General features: G+C 46.2%; 1 protein-coding gene across 1 annotated transcript in view; it reads left to right on the forward strand.

Moving 5' to 3' along the window:
- pde1cb (phosphodiesterase 1C, calmodulin-dependent b) overlaps nucleotides 1-20,743 on the forward strand; it is a 104,384-nt gene extending 83,641 nt beyond the window's left edge. Inside the window, exons 8-17 of the mRNA XM_056293103.1 lie at nucleotides 586-702; nucleotides 1,343-1,483; nucleotides 4,358-4,458; nucleotides 4,925-5,053; nucleotides 5,750-5,851; nucleotides 12,341-12,461; nucleotides 16,103-16,184; nucleotides 17,540-17,660; nucleotides 18,785-18,963; nucleotides 20,445-20,743. Coding sequence (XP_056149078.1) covers nucleotides 586-702; nucleotides 1,343-1,483; nucleotides 4,358-4,458; nucleotides 4,925-5,053; nucleotides 5,750-5,851; nucleotides 12,341-12,461; nucleotides 16,103-16,184; nucleotides 17,540-17,660; nucleotides 18,785-18,963; nucleotides 20,445-20,725 — 1,374 coding nt within the window. The 3' untranslated portion in view covers nucleotides 20,726-20,743. The remainder of the gene's footprint in view (nucleotides 1-585; nucleotides 703-1,342; nucleotides 1,484-4,357; nucleotides 4,459-4,924; nucleotides 5,054-5,749; nucleotides 5,852-12,340; nucleotides 12,462-16,102; nucleotides 16,185-17,539; nucleotides 17,661-18,784; nucleotides 18,964-20,444) is intronic.
- The last annotated feature ends 499 nt before the right edge of the window (nucleotides 20,744-21,242 follow it).

A 21,242-nucleotide genomic window follows, 5' to 3' on the forward strand; every position in this document is an offset into this window, starting at 1 on the left:
TGAGTTCTCCTAATGGGAGGAAAATTTAATAAAACAACTTTAAGGAGGCACAGTGGCACAGTGGTTAGCACGGTCGCCTCACAGCAAGAAGGTCCTGGGTTCAAACCCCGGGGTAGTCCGACGTCCTGGGTTGTCCTCTGTGGAGTTTGCGTGTTCTCCCCGTGTCTGCGTGGGTTTCCTCCGGGTGCTCCGGTTTCCTCCCACAGTCCAAAGACATGTAGGTCAGGTGAATCAGCCATACTAAATTGTCCCTAGGTGTGAATGTGTGTGTGTGCCGGCCCTGTGCTGGACTGGCAGCCTGTCCAGGGTGTCTCCCCGCCTGCCACCCAATGACTGCTGGGATAGGCTCCAGCATCCTGTGACAGGACCTCAGATAAATGGCTTGGATAATGGATGGATGGAACTTTAAGGAGAAGAACCAACTTAACCAAAGCCTCTCAGGCATGCTTGCTCACAGAGATAGGAATCAGCAAACACTCCTGAATGTGCATGCTAACAGTAACCATCTGTGTTCCCACACTGTCTTAAACAGCATGTTGTTGATGAAGCATGCACATCTGTCTCAACTGTGTTTCCCCAAAACAGAATGTGGACAAGTGGTCATTCGATGTGTTTGCTTTGAACGAGGCCAGCGGGGACCACGCTCTCAAATTCATATTCTATGAGCTGCTCACAAGATACGATCTCATTAGCCGCTACAAGGTAAAGTACCTACAAGTTAAATCTCCTTGGTCCGCTGTCTTGCCTTTTCTCCGGATCATTAATCAGTGACAAACCCAAGAGTATTCGTCACTTGTTATGAAGAGATTTCCAGTGCCACTTCATTATTCTTAATCTCTGATGGCGTTCTAGTACTGAATGTAAGTAAGTATTTTGAGGTACCACCAACCCCTTGAGGGTCCGTGGTATTACTCTTGACTGTCAGATTGTGAGTTCAAGTTTCAACATTGACATTTGGAGCATATTGCAAGAGAGGTCTGGCTGGGCTGTTTCCACATCTGAGCTCAGCCTTCAGTGCATTGTAGTGCAGCTTCTCTTCCGTATTGTTCCATGGTGATGACACTTCACTTAGCGTGAAAGCATCTGAGAACGGTATCATGGTAAACAGCACAGACGACTGAGGTGTCATTAAAGTGTAATCATGGCACTTGTTGAGAGCCACTGAGATTCATGAATGATGTTTGATTCGCGGTCCTTCAATGTCCGTTACAGATGCAGAAGGAAGCTGTATACTTATCCAAATTGCAGCAGGATTTTCAATCGAACACTTGACCAAAGACCATTCCAACTCTTACCTGTGTCTTACTCGTAATTATTTTTGGGGTGTTTTGACTGCCTCCAGATCCCCATCTCTGCGGTGGTGTCGTTCGTGGAAGCCCTGGAGGTGGGCTACAGCAAACATAAAAACCCCTACCACAACCTGATGCATGCTGCCGATGTCACACAGACAGTACACTACCTTCTGCTCAAGACTGGCATGGTGGTGAGTAGCACACACACCAAAGAAATAGGATACAACAAAAAAGAAAACAAGTGGGGCGTCCAGGTAGCGTAGCGGTCTATTCCGTTGCCTACCAACACGGGGATCGCCTGTTTGAATCCCCATGTTAACCTCCGGTTTGGTCGGGCGTTCCTACAGACACAATTGGTCGTGTCTGCGGGTGGGAAGCCGGGTGTGGGTATGTGTCCTGGTCGCTGCACTAGCGCCTCCTCTGGTCAGTCAGGGCACCTGTTCGGGGGGGGGGGACTGGGGGGAATAGCATGATCCTCCCACGCGCTACATCCCCCTGGTGAAACTCCTCACTCTAAGGGGAAAATCAGTGGCTGGTGACTCCACATGTTTCAGAGGAGGCATGTGGTAGTCTGCAGCCTGACCGGGACAGCTTGGGAGAGTGGGGTAATTGGCCATGTACAATTGGGGAGAAAAAGGGGGAAAATGTATTGAAAGAAAAAAAAACGATGTTCTCAACAGTTGATTATACCAAGTAAATACAAATGAAAAAGAAAAAAAAAAGGAACTATATGAGAGTACAGTATATATAGTGGGTGGAGAAACAGCAGAAGAACACGGTGGTAAGTTGGAAGTGGGGTTTGATGCACTTTGTGTTCAGAACATCTCTGTCATCTGCCGCATTGCTGCCTTAATGCAGCTTTGACTGACATGGGCCTTCTGAATGTGGCTTCTTTTGTCCTCGGGAGAATCAATGGGTAATCCTTTTTGAAGGGAGAAAAACAAGTCCAAGGAGAATCCTACCTTAACCCTCGTTTTGCTCAAGGGAAGAGGAGCATCTTTTAAAATGTGGCGGTGTGATTGTCGACCACTGCTATATCAGAATTTGCACTCCGAGTTCAGATATTTCCCCGTGCTGTTACATATCTAAGAGTTACCCAATAACATCAGAGTTGAATCTTTGTTCTTTTCCTCCATATTTCATAATTCATTCACTCCATCTGGTGACCCAGAGGTCATAATTACCCAAACCAGTAACTTTAGGGCTTTTCTGATGCGGCATTTGTTCCAAAACAAAATTTGCTTCACCAAAGCCTTATTCAGTACTAGCCAGCCAGACGTTCCTTGCTCCTTGTGTTTTTATTTAATCATCTTAATAAGGTGGCTGCGACAGCTGTTGACATGGTGTGTTTCGCAGGGCAGTGCCTGGTGGAGTAAACTGCATTACGGCTTGAGCCCCAGGCTGCTGGGAGAGCAGTAGCATGGCATCTATCATTTCCAGGCCCTGCAGACTCCATTAAATCAGCAATCAACAGGTCATTCATAAAGCAGGCCCACTAGAAAATGTGCTGGGAAGCGGTGGGGTGGGGTGTCAGCCATCTTGCTCCCTGCTCTGAATGACTACCCCTTAGACAGCTGTTGATTAGTCACTGCTATCGATTGGGCCTCCAGCACTAATCTCTCTGTGTGTAGGTGATTGCACTCAGAGCGTATATATCTCACTGGAAACTAACCACCCACAAATGTGCTTGTATGCTGTACGTACTCACACACACACATGAGTCAATACTGACATACAAATTCGGGTCCAAGTTACGTGCATAGAGTTCCAGTCCTCAATCACTTGATCTTAAATTTATAGATGATAGATTTAAGTTGATTTTGTGGGAGGGTGTGTATTTTATGATAAAACAATTAAAGCTTTTTTTTAATTAACAAGATAGAAGTGAAATAGAAGGATCCTATATATGGGCGGCATGCTAGCCCAGTGGTTAGCACTGTTGCCTCACAGCACGAAAGTCCTGGGTTTGAACCCAAGGTCGTCCCAGGTCCTTTCTGTGTGCAGTTTGCACATTCTCCCTGTGTTTGTGTGGGTTTCCCCTGTGGGTACTCCGGTTTCCTCCCACCATCAAAAACGACGTGCATGTTAGGGTTAATACTCCTGGCTGTGCCCCTGACCGAGGCATGGCAAGACGAACTGGAGCTGATCCCCGGGTGCTGCGCGGCGGCTGCCCACTGCTCCTAGCTACACAGCTAGGATGGGTTAAATGGAGAGAGTAAATTTCATTTGTATGTATGTATGTACAAAATGACTAATAAAGGGTATTCTATTCTATTCTATTCTATCTTTGACAATAGCCTCCTTTATTTTGCAGTAGTTGTGACCCACGATGAATAAACAGGAGAAAACACTTATTAGACTGCATTCATTACCCTAACAGTGACAAAGTATGACTTTTGGGCTTGCCTTGTTAGGGGAGTGATGCAAAATAGAAGCATCACTTGTTGGGGGGGGGGGGCAGCAATGACAGAACAAAAGCACTGTCAGTCAGGAAAAATGAACAGGCGGGGAGTGACCATGACAGAATGAAATGTGGTTCTCGAATATCTTCACTTATCTTAGGGTTTCTCTCTGCCTCTCTGACCTTTTCTCTGCAGTCTCCTCTCTGAGTATCTGCCCAGTGGCTATGTAACCCTTCTGCAAACAACGCTTGTGACTGCATTCTTTGTGCCATTTTTTGCCACCGTTGTAAGAATGTTTGACATTTTTTTTGCCCACTAAACTTCCATTTCCTGCATTTTCCTTTCATTCTTTCTTCCCCTGTTCATTATCCCCTTCCCTCTCCTCCCTCTCTGTCTTGACCTCCCCGCTGCTGCCTTCGACATCCTTGTCTTTTCCTGTCTTCTCCCCTTCATATCCCCCACTGCTCCTCCAAACCGTCTTCCCCTCCTCTATTCCTCTGCTAACTCTCTCCCATTGCTTTTCTTCTTCTTCTTCTTCTTCTTCTTCTTCTTCTTCTTCTTCTTCTTCTTCTTCCTCCTTCCTTCCTTCCTTCCTTCCTTCCTTCCTTCCTTCCTTCCTTCCTTCCTTCCTTCCTTCCTTCCTTCCTCTCTTCCTTCCCCCAGCATTGGTTGACAGAGCTGGAGATCTTTGCCATGATCTTTGCAGCGGCAGTACACGACTATGAGCACACAGGGACCACAAACAACTTCCACATTCAGACAAGGTAATGGATCATGCAATCAAAAATGCATGGCACTGGCTCACCCAATCAATATGTTCCTCTACAGCCGGTGGGTTGAGCACCTGGCAGTGGTTTTACCTCCACATCAGGCTAGCCCTGCAATGCAGACAGTGGGCAAGAGGTGGTCTATATGAACTCTGCACCCTTGGTACAAGAAAACACATAATGTTCTTTACAGATTGAAGGGCAAACTATTCCATGAAAATAAAACCTTGTGGGCTGTCAGCACAATAGTTTCTTTGTAAGTTTAGCCTGTCCTAATGTGCATAGTACACAGTATTAACAACATAGCAAGTTCATGTCAATGGTGAGCAATACCATTAATAAAGAATACATTGGATAAAATGCTGTAGTAGCAATGTAAAGGGGGTCAACCATTGATTTCTGTCTCTTTCACATCTGGGATCTTACGAAAAAGCAATTGCTCATGTTTGGCCTTCATTGACAGGTCAGACACAGCAATTCTGTACAATGACCGCTCGGTGCTGGAGAGTCACCATGTCAGCGCAGCGTACCGCCTACTGCAAGATGATGATGAAATGAATATCCTCTACAACCTCTCCAAGGATGACTGGAGGTGAGCGGGAGAGAGATAAGGTAGAAAGGGAGGGAGAAAGACAGAGATAAAGTGAAAGTGAATAGGGGGGGGGGACAGGAAACATGATGAAGCAGCTTATGGAGAGCAAAAGGGAATGAAAGAGATGTAGAGGAAAAGGGAGATGGAGCGACAGGCCGCCAAGCAGTCGGACAGAAAAAAAAACATTGATTTATAGTCTTTCTGACTGCAATTTATTTCTAAGAAAGACTTGAGGTAGAGGCAGAAACAAAGGCAGGCAAAGAGAGGCATCAAAATCATGTAATGCAACGTTGATCACATCACACGTCTTTAACTCATGTTTCATTCGCTCAAAATGTCTGTTCTCTGCCGGTGGTAAAAACAATCGAGAGCTAAAGTCTTGCATTGCCTTCAATAATCCAATAAATTTTTATTGTGTGGTTCTGTTACACATATGACACCACATCAAATGAGCCAGTGTCAATCTGATTTCTCATGGTGTACACCAAGGCTCGACAAAGTAGATATTATAAATAGCTCAAGGCAAAACTGAATCTGAATGAACACAAGCAGCCTTTGTCTTCTTTACTGGATTCAGAAACTAAGAGCCTTTTACTGTGCATATGAGAATTTATGGCACTATTAAGAATTCATTAAGCATCCCACACTTCATGAGAAAGTTCCAGCTCGAGGACTTTTTGCTTTGTCTTTGTCCAGAGAGCTGCGGGCCCTGGTGGTGGAGATGGTGCTGGCTACAGACATGTCCTGCCACTTTCAGCAGGTCAAGGCCATGAAGAACTTCCTGCAGCAGCCTGAGGGGTTGGTTACAGTCCTTACTCCATTATTTACATGCTCTTCAATCAATCAATCAAGTTGTATTTTATATAGCGCTTTTCTAGCTGCAACAGCCACTCAAAGCACTTTACAAATAATACAAATACAAAACTTCAAATCACAATTACTGAAAGTTAGGTTTCCAAAGAAGGATTACAATTCTAGACTAACTGACCTTCCTTTGAATATGTATTGGCTTGATGGTGATACGGTATGTTGTTGTTTAAGTGCCATATAGATAAATGAAAATCACCCACTCAAGGAGAGGCTTGGATGAAGTCATTCAAAAAATAAAACATATTCTACTAAGTAAAAAATTATATCTTTACCATATAACACATAACATATATTAATGCTCTTTTGCCACTATGGCGTTATATTTGTGCCTCATTGCTGAGTGAGCAATGTGAGATTTTTAATGACCAATGGGAAATTTTGAGCACAGAAAAAATAAATTTTGCAAGTAAAACTGCAGAAAAAATAAATTTTGCAAGTAAAACTTCTGTGCTCAATAGATGTATTTGCACGGATTTTAGATTTCCAGCCAGTGGACATGACAGAATCAAATAGTGAAAACTAACGCAATATGCCACAAGAAATCATTCCCCAGCTTATCAGTAATAGGCACTTTTCTCCACTTTTTCCACTTGTTTTCCAAACATCTTTTGAAACCAATTGCATAGTAACAACACTGTTTAATCTCTTAACACATAAAACTCACTGAACCCTTGAACAGCAGGAGAGGCTGGTCATTTTGTATTTTTGTGTCTATTTGTCCATGCTCTTGACCCTATTAACCCCACACTGACACTGACCCCCCCACCACCACCACCACCGTTCACTAACTTGACCAGCACAACTCAATTAACCAATTAGCCTCTTCTCCTGGATCGCCATCTTGCCATGGTAGAGAAGCTTGCTGCCACCTGGATCTTGGCTCCTGGTAGGGTCACCACAGGCGGACAGGTCAAGTGGGAGGTTCCAGATGAAGCGCGATCCAACAGAGACCTCAACAGCGGAACTGGCAGAAGATGTCTCCAGGTCACAACGGCAGTGAAGGTGAATGAAGGCTGCAACAGAGGGTGGTCCCCAGTCGTCTTGCTTCTCTGTGCCATTGGACTCTGGCCACCCCCTGCCAAGGACCATGTGGTGGCTGCAGGAGCATCAGCCACTCCACGTAAAAAGCTGTCATGCGCAGGCGTCCTCCCATTATGCTGCTCCAAGCTCGGCCTCAACACCCACCTGAGGACCCAGAGGGACCCAGAGGGACCCAGAGGGAGGACAGTCATACTCGACCCTGAGTGACCGCCGATGATGAACCAATTAGCCATTAATCCTGCCCTGGCGGCTGGGCTCAAGAGAAATTAGAGATAATGTTTTGTAACAGAGGCTTATTTTGCGTTATCTAAACAAATGAGAAGACTAATTTCTCTGGTCTTTTACTTAGCATTAAGTAAATTTACATGAAACGGGTCATTAATTGCTTGATAGTAATGGCCCATTTTGTCTTTGGCTTCATCAAGTATAACACAAAAATAATTCAAGGGTTAGGCACAAATGAGCCAAGCAAATGTCTTCTTGGTATTGTGCACTGTGAGTCCAGTGCTGAGTTAGCCTCCAAGGTGGGAGGCTTAGGTTTGGCCAGCAGTTTCTGTATTGCTTGAGCGGACCTGTCCTGTTTGCTTTCCTGTGGTCTCCTTAGTTTTCCTCCCTTGGTTAGTGACGAATATCACATCTGATAATATCACATCTGACAATATCAGCCCCTGTTTCCTGTAGGTCTTTAATAAGATAACCGCTAACAGCTAGATTTAGACCCAGACAGACACTGTGTGTACAGATTTTAGGACCGTTGGGGAAGAAGCTATCAATCAAGCGATCAAATGACAGCGATGATAAATCGTCCCTGCTGACGTAGCAGCGACGCTGACAAGAGCAGACTTTGAGAAACTTGTTCACCTTCATTCCAGCCGTCTTCCCTCTGATAATGCACAGCACCTGCCTGAGACATTTCCCCCGAAAGCAGCGATATGGAGAGAAGCTGCTTCCTGAGGATGGATGTTGACATTCGACAGTATTACGCTGGCTGCGTCTGTAAATAGTATGCCTCAAATTGACGTTGACACTGAACAGCCAGCCCCAGGCAAGGTGTTGCGGAGCAGCAGCAAGGTTAACGTTCAGTGACTGGAGCTGTGAGTAGAACATAGTCATCAAGCTGGAGGAGGTAATCTCCATGTTTCACTTCCACAAATGGGTAGACGTGAATGTCTGCGCTTACACACACACAACGTAGATAGCCACACAGCTCACAAACAGAAACAAACAATTGCTGAGTCTACAGAAAACCGTGATACTGAATGTACGATAATGTAATTCAAGTCCCTGCGCTCCAGGCGTGCTTACATCACGCTTTCAGAACAAGTCTGCCACAAATGGAAAACGGGGAAATTTTGAGCAAATCCTTTTCACCTGTGTTTAACCTTGTGCATGTCAGTGATTTATGTTTGTGCATAAAATGGGTATTTTTGGAGCACTCAGAGGTTGCACTCTGTGCCGTACCCACTGTGTGTGTGTGTGTGTGTGTGTGTCTTTTCTCTTCTCACCCATTTAGCTATGAGTTCATAAAGATATAGGTTCAGATTTGGACTCAGTAAGCCTTTTTTTTCCTATTCTCAATTAAAAAAAAAAAGATGCAAAAAAAACCCATGTATTTTGCTTTATGTCTTTTAACCTTGTCTCTCTCTCTCGTGATCTTAGAAACAACCCTTTTTTATCACGTTGACATTTTGGTCTTCTAGCTGATGAAATTTCCACAGCGGATTGTCAGAGAACTTGACTTTTAATGGGGTTGAACCTAAGGATCCACTGTCTCCTAAAAACAGTATTTGTTTTAAAATAACCGTGTGTCATTCAGAAGACACTTCCAAGGCTCTGTGAAGTCTGTTTATTTTTAGATGTGACGCAGTCCAAGGAACTCGCTCGCTTACTTCACACACCTTCGATTAGCTCGTCCGTCTCTTTAAGGGTGGGTGGGATGGGGTTATTACCAAAGTAAAAACACGCTCAGTGAGGCTTGAAAAACAAGCTTGAAAAGATGAAAACGCAGAAATTATGAAAAACATTGAACAATTGCAAGTTCGACACAAAAAGACAGTACTCAGTATCGGCACCCTAAAAGTCACCCTTAAATTATTCATGCAGTTTTTCCTGCTGCTACGAACTGGTTGCTGCTCTAGAGAAATATGACCTGCCGAGCCTAACGCTTACTGAACACGTGTAGAATAAGGTCCTGTGTCCACTAGAGACCTGGGCTCTAGCTTACGCCGCGCAGTGGAAGTGTCTAGTTTCAGACTGAAACAGTTGTCGTTTTCCTACCTACATTGTTTAAATAGCGAATGTACGTGTGCCCGTCTGAGCGCCCATGGGCATGCTGGTCTTAAAATGAGGTGTGGTCAGGTGCATTGTTGGCAAATCACTATCTTGAGGCAGTGGAAAGCGATTGTGGAATTGACCAACAAAAACTGGGTCTTAAGTCAGTGGCGCAGTATTTTACTGTTATTTTAAGGTCGCGTTATTAAAACAGTGACATGCACCTACACAGGCGGGTGCAGAACGTGCTTACTACTTGGCAAATCTGTCATTAGAACAGCAATCCACCAAGGTGCAAGCGCACCTGGCTTGTAAAGGATATGGGAGTCGCCTCCCATCTGGATTATTGCAGCGGAGTCCTGTCTGGGGTACCTAGCAAAGCCCTAGAGAGGCTTCAGTATGTGCAGAATTCAGCTGCCAGGGTGCTCACCTACACCAAGCCCAGGCAACACATCACTCCCGCCCTTGTCCACCTTCACTGGCTCCCGGTCAAGTCCCGCATTTCTTATAAAACCCTCCTCCTCACCTATAAACCCCTCCATGCCCATACCCCCCACTACCTATTAGACCTCCTCAACCCCTATATTCTGTCCCGGAATCTGTGGTCCACAGACAAGGGCTTGCTTTCCATCCCCCACACCAGCCTGCGGACTTTAGGGGACAGAGCCTTTACTGTAGCAGCTCCAGCAGAGATCCACAACACTGCTTCGTTGGACAGTTTTAAAAGACTACTGAAAACCTACCTTTTTAATAAGGCCTATGGTCTGTAGACTTTTGATGTTTGGTTTAATCTTCTTTTTTTTCTTATCTAGTGTAAAGTGTCCTTGGGTTCCTTGAATACAAAATTAAGTTGTTGTTTTTGTTGATGACGGCACTGGTTTATTTCCTGTTATGCCCAAAACATACCTCTGATTAATTGAGAGACTAAGTACAAACCCTTTGGACCATGCGCCTTACTTTGCGCCCAGATTATCCGCCGTTAAACTAGCAAAAGAGGATTTGGACACACGCTACCTGCACTTACGCCATGCCTCTGGTGGTGGCAGTGTTAAAGACACACTGCCACCGCCAGAGGTGAGCGTTTGGATGGTGTGGGTGGTGAGTGCTGGGGGGGGCTGCTTGGTAGCTGATGCCATGCAGGGAAAAAGTTTAACAGTTGAAGAAATCCTCCTCCTGCTTTATCTCTATCCCTGAGTGATGACATGCATAGAGAATTTAACATAAATGGGGGTCTCTGGTTATCAGTACCGTTAATTGATTCATTTTCATTTGTTTAATTTCCTTTCTCCTCTCTCCTCTGAAAAGTACATCTAGCTGTTATTTCCTTCTGGTCCTGCCGTCCTTCATTTTTATTGGTTGGTGGAAGTGGAAGTGATATTGATGAGCTGTGCTTTTCAGCAGGACGTCGTATTGTTTCCACTGTAGAAATAGCTCTAACAATAGGTCCCTGCACTGGGTCATGCACACTCAACGCACAACCATCCTATAGAAGACAGTACATATACACAGGAAATGCTTTTTTTTACAAGTCTCCAGTGGACACACGGTCCGGGTCTACTACTAATGCAAGTTCAGCAAGTCCTTACTGGCTCAGACTCGATAACGGTGGAACTGCACTTCCCATCTATGACACTGTGTCCTTGTTACCAAGATGACTGGAGTCTGAACCGAACCCCTCCCCACCGACAGTGTTAGTGTCATAGTTTACCTCCAGGGCTGAGATGATTGATCAGAAAAAAAACAAACACTCATTGTAATTATTGTGGGGTTTTTTTCCCCCAATGTCACTCTTCTTAACATTTTTATTAGGCCTCACTGATGAGATGTTGAAACTGCATAGCCACTGATGTGACTACCAAATTTCTTAAAAGATCAAGCGGGGGCATCCGGGTAGCGTAGCGGTCTACTCCATTGCCTACCAACACAGGGTTCCTGGTTCGAATCCTTGTGTTACTTCAGGCTTGGTCAGGCATCCCTACAGACACAATTGGCTGTGTCTGCGGGTGGGAAGCCGGATGTGGGTATGTGTCCTGGTCGCTGCACTAATGCCTCCTCTGGTTGGTCAGGGCACCTGTTTGGGGGGGGGGACTGGGGAGAATAGCGTGATCCTCCCACGCACTACGTCCCCCTGGAGAAACTCCTCACTGTCAGGTGAAAAGAAGCGGCTGGTGACTCCACATGTAACGGAGGAGACATGTGGTAGCCTGCAGCCCTCCCCAGATCAGCAGATGGGGTGGAGCAGCAACCGGGACGGTTCGGAAGAGTGGAGTAATTGGCCAAGAGCAATTTGGGAGAAAAGGGGAAATAAAAAAAATAAAAAAAGATCAAGTAGTACAAATTTAGAAATGCCTTTTAATGATGTACACTTAGAGTGACAAACTGTACCATTGAAGCTTTTTGCCGCCTTGCCATGCTGGGTTGACTCAGGATGGACACAGAGGGACATAAATGAGCGTGAGCTTGGCGGTCATAGTAAGCATCAGAATGATCACAGAAGAAAAATAGCAGCGGTCAGGCAAGTTGAAGTCAGACGGCAGATGGTAAAGGGAGTAGGCTACATACACATATGGTGGTGCAGGACAAGGTAGCATGTTTGTTCAGTCCATTGTGCAAGAGGTGCAGCTGGGCGTCATGATATAGCATGCACATACGACAACTGAAGCCTCAACAACACGCTGACATTCCCTCATAGCAGTGGCACTGCTCATTTAGACAACTTAATTTCCCCCGTATCCAAGGCTCAGCGTTTTCAGTTTTTATTTTTCAAGGCCATCCAGCATGCTGAATTTCACCACAAGAGGACACTGTTACATAACCTCACACGAACAGAAACAACTTTTGGATCCGTGGAAACATAAAATCCGATCTGCTTCTTTTAAAAAAATCTGGGTATTTTTCCGTGAAAATCGGTAAAAACCGAAAACACTGAGCCTTGCTCATATCCAACCAAGACCTTGAGTACTGGAAGGATTCCAGCTGTGACATGATTGGCCGGGGCCTGTGCAGGATCATTGAAAATGAACCTTTGGGATTGTTTACTGCACGCTGACCAATGGCTCGAGTAAACATGGCAGCAAATGACACTGTGTCTTTACTCTCCTGTAGCATTGACAAGCCCAAGGCCCTGTCTTTGCTGCTGCACACCGCGGACATCAGCCACCCGGCCAAAAACTGGGACCTCCACCACCGCTGGACCACCTCCCTCCTGGAGGAGTTCTTCAGACAGGTATGCAGGAGCGCCCGTGGAGCTTTCACAGTACATACAGCATGGAGCAGCGTGTTAACTGATGCTTTACATAGGATGGGAATGTTTACAGGTGTTACAACCACGACTACAGCAGCATTAAGACCAGGGGTCTCATTTATAACTGTTGCATACGCACAAAATGGAGCCTGGAAGAGGCGTACGGCACTTCCCACACAAAAGTTGTGATCTATAAAAACAAATTTGACGGGAGAATGTGTGCACCGGTACGTAAGCGCAGATGGTGAGGTGGTGAATTGAAGCCAGATTGTATAATGATGCCTCTCACACATTTAAGTGCGATTTTTTTTTTTTTTTTTTTTGCCGCATGCCATTTTCGGCTTTTGTGTGCATGTACACTTTTAGTAAGGATCCTATGCACTGTTTTATAAATGAGACCCCAGGTCTTTACTGTGACATCTTTAACAATTCATTTTGTGTTGTGTTATTAATTAATGTTTTACAAAGTGTATTGAAATGGAAATTTTTTTGATCAATTAAACATGCTTAAAGATAAAGGAGTTCTTTAGGGTGTCCGGGTAGCGTAGTGGTCTATTCCGTTGCCTACCAACATGGGGATCGCCAATTCTAGTCCCCCGCGTTACCTCCGACTCGGTTGGGTATCCCTGTTGGCCGTGTCTTCCGGTGGGAAGCTGGATGTGGGTGTGTGTCCTGGTTGCTGCACTAGCGCCTCCTCTGGTCGGTCGGGGCGCCTGTTCGAGGGAGAGGAGGAACTGGGGGGAATAGCGGGATCCTCCCACGCGCTACGTCCCCCTGGCGAAACTCCTCACTGTCAGGTGAAAAGAAGCAGCTGGTGACTGCACATGTATCAGAGGAGGCATGTGGTGGTCTGCAGCCCTCCCTGGATTGACAGAGGGGGTGGGGCAGTGACCGGGATGGCTCAGAAGAGTGGGATAATATGCCAAGTACAATTGGGGAGAAAAAAAAAGGGGAGGGGTAAAGGTAGTGAGTGAGGAGCCGAGAGCTTACAGGCAATAGAGAAACTGTCCCTCTTAGTAGAGCAGCCTTCTCCTCTGAGTATTTCAGCTTCGCTTTAATGAGCCTGTAGATTTCTTCAGCGTTGACAATGAGTCTTTCCCCCCCCGCTCTTTTTTGCTCATAATACCCCGGTGCAGAGGGCCACCTTACTGCAGACAGCACAATTAAAGCAAACACAAAGAAGTCATTGTTTGACTTCAAAACACTTTCCTTTCCAAAACTCAAGTTGAGCTGCAACATTTCATCATTCCTTGCAATAACACCTCTGTATATCCATTTGGTACCACCCCTCCAAAGTAAAAATAAATAAATAAATAAAAGATGACTTTCAACAATTGTTTTCTTTCTTTCTTTCTTTTTTCTTTTTTCTTTTTTTCTCGTTTGGATTGGGTCATGGTGATGCAATTCAAACAGATGGGTCCATTCAGACAGATATGCAATTTCAGATAACAAGTCCAGATAAAAGATTATTTCAGGCTGATGTTTTCTGAATGTTGCCTGAAACATTTCAAGCAAATCCACCTCGTAAAACCCACCTCTAGGAGGAAACTCTGGCATGGCAGGCATGGTGATGGGCATGTCAGACAGCTGGAAGCCATGGGGCTCGCCTGGATTGTAAATAATTCAGCAAGACTGGAAAATATTGTCCATTTATCTAGTTTTCAAACTGTGTCAGATGGGACCATGTGTTGGAAAACAAGAGGATGGTGTGCTGGTCCAGTGGTTAGCACTGTTGCCTCACAGCAAGAAGGTCCTGAGTTTGAACCCCAGGCCGTCCCAGGTCCTTTCTGTGTGGAGTTGGCATGTTCTCCCCGTGTCTGTGTGGGTTTCCTCCAGGTGCTCTGATTTCCTCCCACCATCAAAAAGACATGCATGTTAGGGTTAATACTCCTGCTTGTGCCCCCGAGCAAGGCAATGGAAAGAAGAACTGGAGTTGGTCCCCGGGTGCTGCAACTGCCCATTGTTCCTATACATTAGTATTTTTAAGGGGGGGGGGACTTTTTCCCCCTTTTTCTCCCCAATCGTACTTGGCCAATTACCCCACTCTTTGGAGCCGTCCCGGTCACTGCTCCACCCCCTCTGCCGATCTGGGGAGGGGGAAGGGCTACAGACTACCACATGCCTCCTCTGATACATGTGGAGTCGCCAGCCGCTTCTTTTCACCTGACGGTGAGGAGTTTCACCAGGGGGATGTAGCGCGTGGGAGGATCACGCTATTCTCCCCAGTTCCCCCTCCACCCTGAACAGGCGCCCCGATCGACCAGAGGAGGCGCTAGTGCAGCGACCAGGACACATACCCACATCTGGCATCCCACCCGCCGACATGGCCAATTGTGTCTGTAGGGACGCCCGACCAAGCAGGAGGTAACGCGGGGATTCGAACCGGCGATCCCCGTGTTGGTAGGCAACGGAATAGACCGCTATGCTACCGGGATGCCCCAGAATGGGTTAAATGCAGAAGACAAATTCATCATAACCTGTATGATGTCAAATAAAGTGGCTTTCTTTCTTTTCCTATTCTTGAGACTGTTTAGGATTTATGTGTGCCTGCTTGGGTGAAAACGTTCGACTCACTTACAGAACTGTTGTATACTTTTAGTTGTTGCTTTGGGCCAGAGCTAACAAAGTGTCCCTGACAGAGTCGGAGGGACTCGGGGGGTGACTTTATTCACTCTTGTCTGCTTTACGGCCCTCCCCAGTTCATCAGAAACACTCACACTATGTCGAGGCCCTCCCCTCGTATCAGTTAACTGTTAGCCCCGTCTCTGACATTATGTTCTCCACAACCAATTTCATATCTTCCCACATGACTATCCTCTGAATCCTACACAATGACACTGTTAAAATAGGGGTGATGATGATGATGGTGACTGATTGTTTTAATATGCCTAATCGCGGTTCTTCCCTGAAGGCATTTGCATTAGTGAGTGGGGTTAGTCGGCCATTCAGTCCTGAGCGTCATTTTCCCAACAGGCTAACTGGCAATCATTCTGCTCCTTTGTCTTTTCTTTTTTTTTTTTTTTTTAAATACTGCGAGAGCAAGTGCCGTGGGAGATTAGAACGTAGAACATTGCCCGCTCGACAAAACAAGAGCGGCTATAAATAATAAATTGCATTTTTGCCAACATCAGTAAGGAGGACACCAGCTAAAGCGACGGCATATTGCGTTCCCCTCTCCCGTTATTAATCGTTGTCGGTCTTGTGATCAGCGCTATTGTACTGCTACAGGCTGCCTCTGCAGGGCTCGTGTCTCGGTAGAGATCGGCGTGTGATAAATTGCTGCCTTGGAAAAAAAAAATGCTCACACTCGACTTCCCCGTGTTATCTTATGGCGAATCTGCCCGGAGAAACGGGAACAAAAACGCAGCCCAAAGGCGGCTGAGAAAAGGGGAAGGGGGGACCCGGTTCAACACCTGTCGATAGCAGTGGGGCGCTGTAGCACCTTTTGACTGACAGGACAGGACACGGGGGGGGGGGGGGATGCAACGGAGAGAGCTATGACATTTCATTTATCAGTGTTGGTTTTTGTGTATCTACAGTTGTCTTTGTGTGCATGTACATGTATTTATGAACATTGTGTAAACATGGACGTGACCGGCTGAGCAGGCTGTCTCCTCTTGCAGGGGGATAAGGAGGCAGAGCTTGGGCTGCCGTTCTCACCACTTTGTGACCGCAAGTCCACGATGGTGGCACAGTCCCAAATCGGTAAGTGTGTCTTCCTTTTTTTTTTCATTTGGATTTTTCCACCCCCGATTACCCGACTCTTCCGAGCCATCCCGGTTTCTGCTCCACCCCCTCTGCCAATCCAGGGAGGGCTGCAGACTACCACATGCCTCCTCTGGTACATGTGGAGTCGCCAGCTGCTTCTTTTCACCTGACAGTGAGGAGTTTCGCCAGGGGGACAAGGCACGTGGGAGGATCACGCTATTCCCCCCACTTCCCCCTCCCGCCTGAACAGGCGCCCCGACCAACCAGAGGAGGCGCTAGTGCAGCAACCAGGACACATGCCCACATCCGGTTTCCCACCTGCAGACACGGCCAACTGTGTCTGTAGGGACGCCCAACCAAGCCGGAGGTAACACAGGGAAGGGATTCGAACCGGCGATCCCCATATTGGTAGGCAAAGGAATAGACCGCTACGCCAACCGTTTTTTTACACTCTCCAACTGCATGTGGAAGCTGTATAGGTACATGAGATTATGAGATTGAATTTGTGACCCTAAACTTCCCCCAATTGAAGCAACTCTTGCATTGCAGAATAAAAAGCCTACACACACATGATATCAGCAGTCATACCCATATCTGGTTTCAGCAGTCATTCCACCCTTATCTCAGTCAACTATGTATACTTAAAAAGGCAAAGTGTTTGAACAGTAAAAGCATTTCAGGTATGCATCTTGCTTACACAATTCATTGGTTGAATAAAAAACGATAACAATGCATCCTCTCTATGGTATATCATATATGTAATGATAACGTCCATGATGAAAACTCAAATTTTAATACTTTTGAAATCAACTCTTCCAATATTTATGTTCAGACTGTACCTGTCACAGGTTTGTTGAGTATTAGTCTGACATAGTTTGGACATGTATATTAAAACAGATGATGGTGGGCGTCCGGGTAGCGTAGCGGTCTACTCTGTTGCTTACCAACACGGGGATCCCGGTTTGAATCCCTCGTGTTACCTCCGGCTTGGTCAGGTGTCCCTAAAGACACAATTGGACGTGTCTGCAGGTGGGAAGCCGGATATGTGTCCTGGTCACTGCACTAGCGCCTCCTCTGGTTGGTTGGGGCTCCTGTTCGGGGGCGGGAGGACTAGGGGGAATAGCGTGATCCTCCCACGCGCTACGTCCCCCTGGTGAAACTCCTCACTGTCAGGCGAAAAGAAGCGGCTGACGACTCCACGTGTATCGGAGGGGACGTGGTGGACTGGCAGAGGGGGTGGAGCGGAAGAGTGGGGTAATTGGCTAGATACAATTGGGGAGAAAAGGGGGTTGGGGGGGGATGATTGTGATGATACTCAGTCAGAACACCCTAATCCCCTTTGTCGTCACCAGGATTCATAGACTTCATCGTGGTGCCCACCTTCACTGTACTGACGGACATGACAGAGCGCATTGTTACGCCGCTCATCGACGAAGCCTCCCACTCGAGGCTTGCCAGCTTCCGACGCTCCAGGTGAGGTTACTTCCTTTTTCCAGTTTGAAATACTCAGACCCACTGGGGAAATCAGGTTCGTCCTACCTCTGCCACTCCTGTGTCTGGCCCGCTGCTGTAGGGATGAATGAGTTCATAACCACCGCGCGGGGTTGAGCACGGCTCAGAAGAAGAACTGTTTCCTGATTGCCTTTCCAAGCCATTAAAGAAATACACATCACTTTCTCACTTGGCGCTGGATGACATGGCTGAACCTCATCATCTCCGCTGCTACAACAGGGTGCAGCCGTCAAAATAATGAAGTTGTCCAACTTTACGTACTTAACTGCCTCCAGCGCTCATCTGACAGAGCCACACACCTTGAAATTGATGTTTGGGAGCTACCCTTTTCTAGTTTGCCGGTCTGCCTGGGCGTGATGATCTGTGAATGGGCCTCAGCGTTGGCTCAGCATGCATAATCATCCTTACGATGGACGAGGAGGTGATCTGTCTCCCGTGGTTCGACAATGTTGCCAAACTGTTTTCTTTAAGTCGTGCACTGGAACGAGCTTCTGTGACACGTCACTATACCGAGTTTTCAAAGAAGAGCCAACGTTTCACTCGCTGTTGGCAATGTTAAATGCAAACGTCGCTCTCTCTTCCATGGCATGGTTTAACTTTCAGCATTACATAGACACCGTCAATCGTTTGTCTTCTAGCTTCTCCTTCATTTAAACTTGGGTTTGTCTCCCAGATTGTGTGGATGAAAAAAACGAACTGCTGCTGAGGAAGATAGACTCTACATCTCCCGTTCCAGCTGCTCATTCATAAACAGGCTCCCTGGTCTTCAGCACAGGAGTCATTAACGCGACTCCGTCAGCTTCCAGCGTGATCTCTTTTCCTTGTCTGCAACCACACCTGGATGTGTATAGGTTTATTTGGGCTGCTGTTTGACAGCATCTATTGCCTCTTTAATCACCTGTCTCATTATGCCTGCTCTGTGTCTGTCCATCTCATCTTACTTCTCTGCCCCCCCCCACCCACCCACACCCCAACACCATCCCCACATGATTAAAAAAGAAATAAATGAATATGTAACACTCTGGCTCTGAAAGCCCTCGTTGTAAACCCTCTTGGTGTCTTCCCTCTCTCGACCGGCCCTCCAGTCTGAACAGTATTAGCTCAGAGGACGATGCTAAGCGGGGCAGTGTGAAGAGCACAGGGTCAGACGGCAACTCGCCAGCTCAGTGCTCCCTGCTGACGGTGGACCTGAAGAACTTCAAGGCCTTGTGGAATGAAGAGGTCCACCAGAACAGGGAGCGGTGGAAGGCGCAGGCTGATAAAGGTACGGCACACTCAAAGGCACTGCCAGCTGCTTTTGTGGACTGGTGGTGGAGGTGTTTTGGTACGGAAGGGGGTACATCATCAGCATAGCACAGTTAAAGGTGACATTGTGCTTTTTTTTTAGCTGACATAAGCTAAATGGAGCATGGGGGGGAACAGGGAGGTGAAGATTAGGGGTTTTTGGGTAAAACAGCATTTGAACCAGTCACAAGTTCCTCCAATGATCAAAACACTTGTTTTTGGCGTGATTTACCAGGATTTTGTGGCCTATGGCTTCAATGGCTGAGTTGCAATCTTAAAGGGATTAAAACAGAAATATCCCCCATTTCTGCTAATTTGGGTTAATTGTAATTTAAGGAAGAGCAGATTTGGTATTTGAGGTCATTTATAACCTGATTAGTGTTTCCCAAAATGTTGGCTCGCAAGAGATGTTTGATTTGAAAATTGTTTTTGTTAAACTCACTTAAATGTAAAATAAAACCTTTACCTAGACCCATGTTGATGGGTCTAGGCATAGGTGGGTTAGAAGATAATGGGCCCCTGGGCATGGACAGATAAAGCCCCCTCACCCCACCCCAGCAGGGCAGATACCCTGATTTGCAGCCAACAGCACAGTAAGTAAATTCACCTGTACCTCAATAGGATTAATAGTGTACCTACATACGCCAACGGCGTTAATGAAACCTGCGGCTTCCTTCAGCTTTTCAGTAGGACTTCTGGGGCTCTGTTATTGACATGAATGACTAAGACCTTTGACTATGCGACAAGAAATGCAAAGTTAATAACAGCGATGTCATGCGGAGGCTCTGGCTTAGGGGTCCCCTGAGCCTTTAGGCCCGGCAGGCCCGTTCAGTAATCCACCCATGGGTCTAGGGGATTTCAACATGCTATTTTTAAGACATGTTTTTTTTTAAATGAGAGTATTAACCAGAGCATATTTGATGAAGGAGGGGGAAAGTCACTGCCAACCAGGCTATTGATATTTGCGAATCAATTGCTAGCTGTTGATTGCTAATATGTTAGGCCCCACCAGGTCCATGACCTCTGTAAGGATCTGTATGGGAAGGCCACATGAGGAACAAGATGTCTGCTTATGTATAAAATTGTCTCGTACAGCATTATAGGGGAAATGGATCAAATTTTCTAAGCACAGCAGAATTTACAGAGACGTGCAGACGGGTCATGATCTGCAAAAGTGATGCGGCACCTATTATTGTCAGCTTACCCCTGGAGGAAGAATTTAAACTGTCTGTGTTTCCCTTTGGGAGGATTCAGCAGTAAATTGAGGAGATAGACTAATGTTGAAATGATAAGACATTTCATTTCAAAACCCGGAGGTCATCGTCACTAGTGAGACTGAAAAGTGACAGAGAGAAATATCACTTGATGTTTGAGGATAGAAAGTGTATGATCTGTGCCAAGTTATCCAGTGCATATTATGATTGAATGCCGTATGTTGAAACAACATGTCTTTTACTACAGAGGCTATGGAGATAGCGAAGAAGGAAGCAGAGGAGCAGGCCCAGCAGGAAGAGGCTATGGAGCCTCAAGAGGTCCAGACAAAATCAGAACAGCCTGAACCGAAGGAGGAAAAAGTGGAGGGTGAAGAGCCAGAGTCGAGTGATGTCAATGGACCACAAGATGGTAACAAAGACGAAACAAATCAGGAAGCACAGCCTGAGAGTGCCGCACACAAAAATCAGCCCTTGCAGAATGGTAGGTCTCTTTTGCTAATTATACAATCCTGTCACACATATCATTAATCCGCTGTACATATCACATACACGAATCCTTCCTCTCTAATTTTTGGTCATACATGGCTTAGTTGTCACTGTCTTTACCTGCGTCAATATGACTATAAGAAAATGACTCATCTGATGTTTCAGGGGAGTTTTTAGAAGGTGCAGAATCTCTTGAGACTGAGGACAAGAAAAATAACACGCTGGATGGTAAGTTCTGACGCCACCATCAGTCATGTGAAAACAAACCACAAGGTCTGTGTAGACCAGTGTTAACCTACAACCAAATAAGTGGTTTGCACACTCTTTTACCAAGAGGACCTGCTAGCCTATCGAAACAGAATCGCTTTGTATTTGCAATTTGATTTTTTGATTTCATGTCTCTGTAAATGTGTATTTAGAGGTGCTGTTGACTCCAACAAGGGGGAACAGAGGAAACTGGTCTACACGTCATACTGAATTAGGTTAGGACAACAATAGCAAAAAGGCCACATTTGCATGACAACAGTATGGGGGATTGCTGGCCGTGGAGCAAACACTG

This window comes from Lampris incognitus, chromosome 14, assembly GCF_029633865.1.
Source record: "Lampris incognitus isolate fLamInc1 chromosome 14, fLamInc1.hap2, whole genome shotgun sequence".
NCBI classification, from domain to species: domain Eukaryota; kingdom Metazoa; phylum Chordata; class Actinopteri; order Lampriformes; family Lampridae; genus Lampris; species Lampris incognitus.